This window comes from Rhagoletis pomonella, unplaced genomic scaffold (genome assembly GCF_013731165.1).
Source record: "Rhagoletis pomonella isolate Grant_MI unplaced genomic scaffold, Rhpom_1.0 Rhpom_scaffold_00012, whole genome shotgun sequence".
Classification (NCBI taxonomy): Eukaryota; Metazoa; Arthropoda; class Insecta; order Diptera; family Tephritidae; genus Rhagoletis; species Rhagoletis pomonella.
The window spans coordinates 24,002,374-24,013,108 of record NW_023458566.1 but is presented as its reverse complement, the minus strand read 5'-3'; the positions used below and the strand labels follow the sequence as shown (position 1 = coordinate 24,013,108).

The window sequence follows — 10,735 nt, the reverse complement described above, 5'->3', positions numbered from 1 at the left end:
TATTCCCATGAAAAAAAAAAATAAAAATAAAAGTATTTAAATAAAGGAACTAATTACATTAGCCAAACCTGAATGGATCTTTAAAATGTACACCTTATTGAAAACAGAACTTACAGGAGACTTTACCTATCTTTAAAAATTTACACCTTATTGCAAACAGAATTTACAGGAGACTTTACCTATAAATTGTACTATATACACTGGCGAAAAAACAGTGGAAAAACCCGTTACTCAACATGAACATTTTTTCCAAAAATTTAAATTTTTTGTATATTTTGTACAGTTTCTCTGCAATTTCTGTAAACAAAATAAGAAATTGACACATCGCTAGAAGTTCTCTTTTCCATGGAAACAAAATCTTTTTCATAGAGTAAACAGAAATAAAGGTATGGTCCAATATATGCCTTCACCTATGGAAAAGGGGTTTTTGGCCCCTAACTCCAGGTTTTGAGGGTGTATTGGAAATTCTGAGTATGCAGTTTTTGTATACTTGACTAGACCTACAACTTGAGATATGTCTCGCAAAAAGTGTTTTTTCACTGTCACACAGTGTAATCGATTTATTGAAATTTATTTTCTTACATACATATATCTGTATGCACATACTCAGCTACATATGTACATAGTTTCTTAATATTCCAATAACACCAATAATATACATACATATATTTATGTGAAAGTGGACAAATATTACATTCTGGTAATGTTATGTAAACTTGTTTATCACAGTTATCTAAAACTCCCGAACACAATACATATGCACGACATCAAAGAGAAAATTAGCTTACAAACTGTGAACAAAACTCAACTATTTCTGAAATAAAATTTAAAATCCATAAAACTACTTAAAATAAATCTTAAAAAAATCGCAAAAAAAAACTAACCCCGACCGATAAAACAAAAACATGTGATTATAAAGTTGAGCATTTATGTTTGCCCCCGAAAGTGAAATTAATGGATACCGCCCACGTCTCAAGTATTAAAATCGGAAACTAGCTGATATGTAGAAACTCGAAACAGCAGCCATTATGGTGGTACTTTGGAAAATGCTTTGTTACATGATACTCGTACTTCTAGTTATGTCTTGTTGCTAAAGGAATTTACATTTTGTAACTCATTAAGGGAACCGCCACTCATTGGTCTTGGGGTGCACACAACATTTTAGCCTAAAAAAATGATTTAGGATAGCTCAAATCCTGTGTTGCTGCTAACAGCGTAGCGTAATTTGTCGCGCAGTGTGGACTTCTTCTGGTAGTTTGGCAATTTCAATAAATTGAAGCAGGTGGATGACGTTGGCAAGCGATTCAGAGGATCTTTCTTGCGTATGGTGAAGAAGCCACGTATGACACTGCCAATAGTGTCTCCAGTGTCCTCGTCGTCACCAACTTCAACGCAGCGAATAGAAAACGGCGGCTCAAGATTGGCAAAGCCTAACAGTGGAGGTTTTGAACAACTAGTTACAAACTGCAAAGAAATCGAGCATAAATGAAACTAAGCATAAATTTATGTATGTGCATAAAACGAAGGAGAAAAATTCCAAACCTTAAGAAACAATTTGCGCTCTTCCTCGGTGAAATCTTTGGCTAAGATGTCCCATAACCAGCCGACGACCCGATGAGAATCGTGAAAGCCGCCATAATACTGTGTATGCTTTCGTAGATCTCGCAGATCTAATGGCACTGTATCGCCAGAAATGAGACGTTGTAATTCAGGAGGAGAAAATAAAGACAACCATTCTGGATTGACAATACTGCGAAACCCACGATTAAAAGCCTGAGTCTGTTCGCGGATTTGTGTGTTCATATGAAAGTAAGCCATATAATGGATATAAACCAGTTTGTTGTGATCAGTGACGGAGCGAGCTTTCCCACCGGGATGCAGCTCATGCGTTACAATCTTTCCCATTACGTCCTGATCAACCGAGAAGGTTAAATTTAAATCAGACACATCTTGCTTGTAGTGCTTAATAAAAGTGAGACTGCGATAGAGTTCGTTGTCCAAAGAAGGCAGCTCATCCATACAAGAGTACAGCGCCTGATGTGTTTGTCCCAAAAGCTGAGAGAGAAAGAACGAAGCGAAAGGAACATCAACAACTATGCCCTCATACACGGCTTTGCCCAACATTCGTCCGACAAACTCAAACAGCTGCAAATGATTGTCCTGCACATATGATATAGGGGAAGGATATAGCCGTTGATCAGAGGTCGTTTTGAATAAATTTAACGACGGATCAAACACTTTCTTGATTGTTTCCTCCAGAAATTCTTTGAAAACTCCATCTTGATCAATACCGGCCTCGTGCAGGCCTTGCTGATTGATAAAACGTACACGAATGACACCCTGGCAGGTAAAAAAATAAACGAAATGCATAAACGTATTCAGTTCCTCTTGAATTAGGTTGTGTTTTGTTACTCACTTTCAATGCATGTGGCCTCAGCGCAGCCAACTGGCGGTAGCCGTCCTCCACAATGCGATCGCGATGCACAACAATCAGTGCGGAACGTGGTGATGCGCAGGCGCTCTCCGTCAAGCCCATTACCGCCTTCTCATTCTGGACGAACTTTCGAAATAGTTTGACACGATCTTCATGTGGAATTATATGGGGCATTTTCTGCAGCAAAATCACTGCGTGTCGTTTAGCTTTTTCCAAATCACTGATAAATGTCGAAGGCTTCACTTCGGGTATAAGCCAATGGTTACTTGGCGCAAATGAGCGACGGCAATCACGTCGATAAAGACACAGCAGCAACGTATGCAAGGATACGAAGACTGGACATTGTGTGACATTTTTTGTTCCTGTTGAAAAAAAAGCTATATTTTTTCCTTAAAGCAGCCTCAATCTTAACAATGAATTGTGATCCTACTTACCTAACAAGTTTTCGTTTATTATTTTAAATAGTATGTTGTTCAGGAAGTAAGTGAGCATCACGAAGTCATTGAGAAGAAATGGTTTTTGTTCGGTATACATTTCATATTCATCTAAAATGCTGTAAAATCCACTGTTGTAGAAAATGTTTGTATTGCTAATATAATACAATGTATACATACGTAACGTAATGAGTCATGCTATCACAAAATAGCATCAACATTGCGATTTGGGGTTTTTTCAAGGCGTTTTCCTGCTTTAACAGTTCCGTAAATTCCTTCATCCCACAATTCGGGCCGAGCGATGTAAGAAGTAGCCACAGATCATACAAAACGTTATCATTGTAACAGATGCCTGGAAAGCCATAAGGAGACAATTTTTTGATAATAAAACAATACCATAGAAATATGTACATATATCTAAACTCAAGATAATAATCTTGGAGGAATGGATGGTGTATCGTATTATATAGTTTTCTGTTTACCTGTTAATATATCTAGCCTTAGTTGTGAAAGCGTATTTAGCGCAGCATAAAACATTGCACATACGCGCGACACTTGTTCAACTTCATTGCCATCCAGCCGACGCCATGTTCTGCTGCCTCTTGTGAAATTTCCTCGTGTTGAGCCGCGATCCAATGCTCGTCGGATTAAGTTGCTAGTAGATGCATGTGTCGGTGGTTGAAATTCTATTCGTTCGTAGGTCGCATTAATGTTTCGAAGTAAGTCTACTAACAAGACCTTGATGCATCGATGACCCCATAGCAAATGAAACTGTTTTTTGATCAAAGCTACATTTTGATTTTGTGCAGGATCCAACGAGGGAGTATGCCAGCCAAGAAGTTCATGCCATTGCGTGAATACTCCTTTACTAGATACTGTGTTGGGTATATTTTCCAGAAGCACAGTAGTTGCATTCTTTTAACAAAAATTTTCAATTAATTTTTAAAGCTATTAACGAGACTATTTTAAATATTGGCTACAGTTTAAGTGATCTGCCCAATGATTTCGGGATATTGTATCTGAATGGGCGACCCGGTCCACACACTTGTAGTCAAGGATCTAAACTTTATTTTCAAACCTAATTTTGTAATTTTCGGTCATTAATTTATTAAGAATTCGGTTTGAAATATGGGTGTTTCCATCGAAAAGTCGACCGCGTAAAAAATTAAAAGTCCTATATCTAACTTATTTATAGGCCGATTTGGCTGCTATTTATAATATACATATACTGGTTATTTAAGCAGAAACATTTTTGCAAAAAATGGTGTCGTTAGGTGGCGCCAGGGTCGAGATACGCGGTAATCTCGAAAACTATTGAACGGATTTGGACAAGATTTTCTCTAATACACTCTGTATCAGGGATGATAAATGAGTTTTTTAATTTTGTACCAAATGACTAAAAAAAAGTGTACTAAATAAGCCGAAAAAGTACCAACATTTAAAACACTATACATATGCGAATGTGATCAATTGTGAATTTTAACTATGTCGTCGGAACGTAGAATGATAACTAATGTATAAAATTGCTTTAACAAAAATACCAAACGATTTCTTAGTTTTATGTAACTTATAATTTGAATGAATGTGACTGGTGGGAAATTGAAAATAACTCTATTTCACCCTTGTGCACTCAAAGATGAACCAAAGATGAAAGCGAAAACACTTAATTTGCACGAACGATGTATTTGTGTTGTGAAATATGAGTTATATGCTTTCGTTTTCAATAACAATGAGGTTTATATAATCTTTATAGAAAATATTTAAAGTTGTGATTGCTGGAACATCTCCTTGTGGCTGGTGTTAAGTACTTATGCATGAAATAAAATTTGCTATATACAAAAATTACAACTTCTTTTGATTTGTTTAATATTTTCCCACAGGTTAATGAAATGTAGTCATTTAAACAGAGGTTACTACTAAAATAGAGATAATTAGGGCATATTTAAATTTATGTAGTTTTCCTCTTTTCAATGGAATGACTCTTATACAAAAACAAAATTCATGTCGAAATTCGATGCTACCCCAGAAATGCGCATGCATGCATGCAATAGTTAACAGTGAAACAATTTCATTCTTCACATTAAAATATAAAGTATGCATACTATTTCTAGTAAAAGTTTTTATTCATATTTATATTGTACTGCCTTCGATTTTTAGTAATTTGATATGGGGTTAGATGAAGTGAAAGGTGATTTGTAAGGATTCCATCATCTTAAGAGTTTAGGAAACCCTGCTTTAAATGTTTGTGTGAAAGATATATTCTACGTAGTAAGGGTTATAATCCCTAAGCACAGCCCAAGACCGCTAACGCAGAAAGAAGCTCTGCGCAAATATACTGTGATCAGCGTAGCCAGAGTTGGACTGAGGAGGGCCGGAAAGGTGTTCTGCGCAAAAATACTGATGATTACCGAGTTTATATTAACCGGTGTCAAAAATTCTAATTTTAGACCATTTTCCAATGGTTGCCAGGTGGTCTGAGGAAGGTTTCGAAGGGTCAGGTGTGACGTTTTACGAAGTTTGAACTATGCTCTTTCTATTGGGTTGGATATCAAGAGCCACACCCCCTCCGCCCACTAACTCAAAAACAGTGGGCATATACATATGTAAGTAAACATTTCCCTAAATATTTACCGTAAAAAGGGGATACGCGAGCTCTTTTGCTTCTAGAGGACTTTCAATTGTAAATAGATTTACAACGTTCGCCAAAAATGCTAGCAATTTAGTTCCCTGAGAAATGTGGGAAGAAAATTAAAATAGGCTTTATTTTTTTTAACAAAGACTCACTGGCATGCTGTTTGTAAATTCAGAGAAAAAGGTTGCGTCATCGGCAGCTTGAAGGAAACGTTTTAGTATCTCCATTGATGTAAGTTGTTCTATGCATTGCGGAGTGATTATATTCAGATGGTACACCAGTGCCGGAACAGATAAGATTTCACCCAAAAATTGAGTGAGTAAATTGCGACTGAAATCGCCATCAATTAGAGGGCGTGTAGACAGAGTCATTATAGCTTTGATCGATACAGGTTTAATGGAAAGGTCTTCGCGTGCTGTGCCTTTTAACATAATCGACTGTTGAAAGAAAATAATTTATGGGAACATAACAACACGTACATATGTATCTTAAAGCCATATCGAAATACATAAAATTTTTCCCAACTTACACGCATTGTTTTGAAAAATCCATTTTGTACTAATTTACCCTGAATATTGCAGCATATTTTCTGTAAAGCGGGTTGTAATTTTTCGAATTGCTTACTTCGAAGAATGCCCCACGATTTTGGCGATGTAAAAACCACCAAAGTGTGCAAGTAGAGTGCCAAAGAAATACTATCTGTATGATTTTCTGTTTACAAAAATTGCAAAAGTTAAATGATTATAAAGTTAAATACTATGCCTACCCGGCTTAAGGTCCTGCAACATTTGACAGCACAGACTGAGTAATGATTTGATGTGCGCCAGCCATGGCAAACTAAAAATGATTCATAAATAAAATAATTGACTTATCCAATTTTGAAGCGGCGTATTATTTCCTTCCAAATCACCTCTTATCTTTATGCAAACATAAAGCTGCGTATGACATTTTTGGAGAATCGGTTTCCATGGCTTTATTTAGATACCGACATAAACATTCAAACCTCTCACGCGACTGTTCACCCTCGAGCGCTTGCTTTTTGCTTTGAAAATACGTGAGGAACCGGCGTACAACAGGATACACAGTTATTGCTGGCATAAGCTCAACATCCTTTTCATTTCCTTCTGCCGCTATCAAATGATCTAAATCGGATCTATGTACATGTGTATTATAGTGAAGTAATCAAGTTATAAGGTCACAAATACTTACATTATTTGATTGTGATACTGCCTACGAGTCACATATCCTTTCCATTGAGCCTGTATTCGCACAGCTGCCCCTTCACGACGTTTCTCCAATGCACGCTCCTCTCTCGCAGCTTTGGTGTGCTCCAAAAAGGATTTTTTTTGCGATTCAGAAGGAACGAACATTCTCTTATCTAAACTGATATGGGAGTTCTGGAGAGACTAGTGTTCCTATCAAATCAATTTTGCATAAACATAATGCTTCCAAGACCGTTCAAATCACATGTTGGATATTCCATTCGGCCTTTTGCTAAACTATTACTCAATTTTTCCTGTCTTCAATGCCTTTATGTGTACTGTGTACAAATTGTATAAAAAATTACTAAATATGACCAGGGCTGCCAGCTCTACCGTGAAGTGCTACATTGAGTGCCAAAAAAGTGCCAAGCAGTGCTGCCAACTCCCAAGGTACAGAAATCCCATTCTCCTTTGAAAAACGCCCTGTTTACATGAACGAAAGACACAAGATCACGTAAGAACAAGAGAGTGAAAAAAGTCGATTTTTTTAGCGGGTTCTACGCCATCTTGTTTCACTGGAAAACGAGCGAAAAGTAAACAAAGCACAGAAAACAACGAAAACCAAAATTAGCCAAAATTATTGTCATCCTTTTTAAACGCACAATTTAGGTAAAATGATGCATCAAAGTGCTTTAAAATGTGTTGTCATGTTAAATTAACTCTTCTTTACTTGAATAAAAGTGTAAAATAGTGGTGCTTGTGATGTAAACAAACGCTCAGCTGACGAACCCGCTTTCGCAAACTTTTTTCTCAAAACCAGTTACAAAAGCAACGTCGCGTTCTTACGTGATCTTGTATTTTTGGTTCATGCCCTGTTTATCCCATTTTAAAATTCGAAAATCCCATTTGTGAATATTATATATTAAAAGTTTTTAAGAATAATATATATATAAAGAGTAGATACAGTGACTCAAACAAATGACCACATATTGATTTATTTAAATATTCGTAAGGTTTATCGAGATAATTTTTTTTTGTATTTTTCTATAAAAAAAACCGTTCGATGTTTAACCGAAATCATATCACAGATTCACACTTCACAAAGCACATTTAGCTCTAAATGCTACTCTTGCAGGTATATTCTGTACGTTACCGAAGATTTTGTAACCGGAAAATTGTATAACCAAAAAATGTTACCAGTTCCTGTCACAGCGATTTCGCAACCAAACATAACCGCAGAACTCCACAGGCAAACATCGATGGCCTACCAACTGTCATTTTGACGAGCAATGTGATTGCAAGTTTTTGTATGTGGGCACTTTGATGTCTTGAAATAAGCATTTGCTGCATGACGCCACCAGACAACATTCTCTCAATTTCGGTGTTTAAAAACATTTAAATCTTTAAAAAACTTGCTGAATAATTTCCTAAAACGTAATCATAAATAATCCAATAAGGAACACACTTTTATTTTGATTTAATATAAAAATTTCATCGATGTTACCACCAGCACGCTTTCTTTCAAATGAAAATATGGCTGTCAAACTATCGAATTGCCTGCAATAGATGTCAAGCAATAAGCGCTGACATATATTGCAGCACATGAGAAATAGGCGGTCTCCATTGGAAATATATTTTGTGACATAGTTTTCACGACATCAGTGTTTTCCTGTGGAGACAGGGCCTAAGGACAAAATTTCGCGAAAAATTCCATTGGAAGGCACTACCGGAAATTAAAAGGATGCACTACCGGAAGTACAGGGTTATAAACATGGGTTCTCACCCTGTTTTACCCAGATTCTCACCAGATTCCGCTGGAAATCATCACTTTTTACCAACACTATAAGAATGCAACCCTGTACAACTTTGGTACGCGACTTGTCAAACTTTTGTTGGACTGGGACTTTCTACGAGTGAGAAAAAATTTCATTGGCTTTAAAATGGAAATATGTTGGTAAAATTAGAAAACAAAGTTATTGGCGAGTCCGAAGTGGTAATCTTATCATCGAAATATTTAACTCGAGTGGAAATGTTTGATAGAAAAATTACTTCGTAAAGTAAGCATATCGCGTCTACATGACGACAGGGCGGATTAATCGGAATACATTACAAAGAAAACGCGATGAAATTATTCAAGGTTTTCACCGAGTGCGTTTTGTGCTGAAATTTTTGTAACAAAGAAATATTACAACAAATTTAAACAAAATATAATTTTATCAACAAAACCAAAGCATAAGCCAACAATACGATAAATCAGTATCCTTAAAAACGAATTGGGGAAAACGTAGATAGACGTTGGAAGAAATTTTGGTATCAAAAATCAGTAATAACCAACATATCTATATAAGCAAACAGTAACAACAACGAAATTAGTGCGTGCTGCAATTAATGTTGTAGTGACTGTGCCTAGTACATAAATACATACATATGTATTTACCAAAGAGCGGAAGTTCAATTTGCGAATAATATTTAGGACAAATCTAAGTGCAATCTTCGAGCGCAGTTTTACGTTTTCCGTTGTTTTACTTCACAGCATGCAAGGTACTCGTCGGAAGCACTGCATTTTCCACCATAGATAAATGGTAACGGCATTTGACGATCGAGGTAAAAGGGAACCTAGGAAAGAACATTTAATACTGCGCCGTTAATGCCAACGCCACTCTCGTCATATTAGAGGTAGAAGTACTATAGCTTTAAGTACTTGCATGTCGAGAAGTCGGTTTTAAAAAGATTTCAGCAAGGCATTGGGTTCAGCAAATGTACACGTATAGGACTTTCAACACATTATAATTGCGCAATATTCCTCTGAAATAATTGGAAACGAAAAAGCAAACAATTCGACGACTTGATCGCAGATCTCTACGTTTTCCATAAAAATCGTTTGCAATATAATAAATGCTAAGTGGTGATCAAAAGAAAATATGCAAATAACGTCAGAAAACGTGTAAATAAAATTTGCCAAATAGTCGTACAAACACCTTAATTTGCGGACAAAGAGACACTAACAGACTGCCGCATATACAATATACAATACAATCACAATCTCAAAAGGATGACTTTAATTTCCTGGAGAAATTAAAAAAGGCGTATCATTTGCTAAATTATTTTGACAGTCATTAGCAGTCAAAGTAAGTATTGAAAATTTTCCAAAATTTAAAATGATATTAGAAATGCAAACTGTATTAGCCGCAAATCTTTCGGGGCGGCAAACAAATAAACTGTATATATCCGTTATTTATAGATATATGTACGTACATACATACATATGTACAAATTGTCTTTATTTGAACTACATACATAAATATATGTATTAGATTTATTTATTTGTGGATAAAGGTGTAGATGTATAAGGGATGCCATTGTGGCGCGCAAACTATTCTCATTATTCAATTTTAGTCCCAACGATTTAATTTTAATAATAAAAAAGTAACATTATAAAAAGCATAGCAAACTTAAAGAGTGCAAAATGCGATGCCTCGACAAGTTAATTTTATCAGAGTGCGAGCGGTATCACTGTTTGTCGTTCATTAGATAAGCGCGATTCGATCGACGAACAGCAAACAATCGAAATTAACTGCGCCAGAAAAATTGGGGCGAAGATCAGCCACTGCCGTTGTCGAACACTGCTACGGTTGCAAAAATGTTGATCAGGAAAGTGTTTATGTATTCATTTTTGTTTTTTAAGCGCTAGATGTGTGTAATTCAGCACAGTATTTTTTATGCTAATCCCCAAAGCGAACCTACATTTTGTATTGAGAGGCAAAAAATGCATCTGAACATAAACTGGTTGATTTTGTAGGAATAACGTCAATTCTAACCAAATTTTATTAATCAATCAATTAAAACACTAAGATTATCTGAATATGCAAAAACATCTACCTTGCATGGCGAAATGTTGCATTTACACACAATGTTTTATCTTTGAAGCAGTTATAACTAACTAAAAAGACGTGTGTAGGCACATTCGTTATCTAACCTACCTTTAGTTACTCAACAAGTTCACAAAAAATCGGATCGTATTGATTTTAATGGC

The 10,735-nt window shown here is 36.0% G+C and overlaps 2 protein-coding genes across 8 annotated transcripts in view; one reads left to right on the top strand and one right to left on the bottom strand.

Moving 5' to 3' along the window:
* Window positions 1–529: 529 nt before the first annotated feature.
* Window positions 530–7,082, bottom strand: LOC118748168 (ubiquitin-protein ligase E3B). Of its 2 annotated transcripts, none has more exons than XM_036482519.1 (12): window positions 6,710–7,082; window positions 6,411–6,653; window positions 6,267–6,337; window positions 6,030–6,211; window positions 5,653–5,937; window positions 5,500–5,595; window positions 3,351–3,783; window positions 3,049–3,220; window positions 2,869–2,987; window positions 2,417–2,811; window positions 1,543–2,340; window positions 530–1,464 (listed from the first exon to the last, which is right to left on the bottom strand). In XM_036482519.1, the coding sequence occupies exons 1-12, from the start codon at window positions 6,868–6,870 to the stop codon at window positions 1,180–1,182; spliced, it is 3,240 nt and encodes a 1,079-aa protein (XP_036338412.1). In that variant the 5' UTR covers window positions 6,871–7,082; the 3' UTR covers window positions 530–1,179. The 2 variants fall into 2 exon arrangements, with proteins under 2 accessions (XP_036338412.1, XP_036338413.1); XM_036482520.1 differs by having other exon boundaries at window positions 1,180–1,464; window positions 2,417–2,796.
* Window positions 7,083–8,553: 1,471 nt separating this feature from the next.
* LOC118748167 (protein Smaug) overlaps window positions 8,554–10,735 on the top strand; it is an 8,235-nt gene continuing 6,053 nt past the window's right edge. For 4 of the 6 annotated variants that reach the window (XR_004994029.1, XR_004994027.1, XR_004994028.1 and 1 more), the window contains exon 1: window positions 8,556–9,830. The gene's annotated coding sequence lies outside the window, so the exon portion shown is untranslated. Of the gene's footprint in view, window positions 9,831–10,735 lie in introns of all 6 variants that reach the window. The other 2 variants (XM_036482518.1, XM_036482515.1) reach the window with 1 other exon arrangement.

What these genes read in the sequence shown, in the direction of transcription:
- LOC118748168 (XM_036482519.1), bottom strand. Translation starts at nt 6,870, where the DNA reads ATGTTCGTTCCTTCTGAATCGCAAAAAAAATCCTTTTTGGAGCACACC. An exon ending in AGCATGACTCATTACGTTAC is followed by an intron (nt 2,988 to 3,048) that starts GTATGTATACAT and finishes TGGATTTTACAG; the next exon opens with CATTTTAGATGAATATGAAA. An exon ending in AATAAACGAAAACTTGTTAG is followed by an intron (nt 2,812 to 2,868) that starts GTAAGTAGGATC and finishes GAAAAAATATAG; the next exon opens with CTTTTTTTTCAACAGGAACA.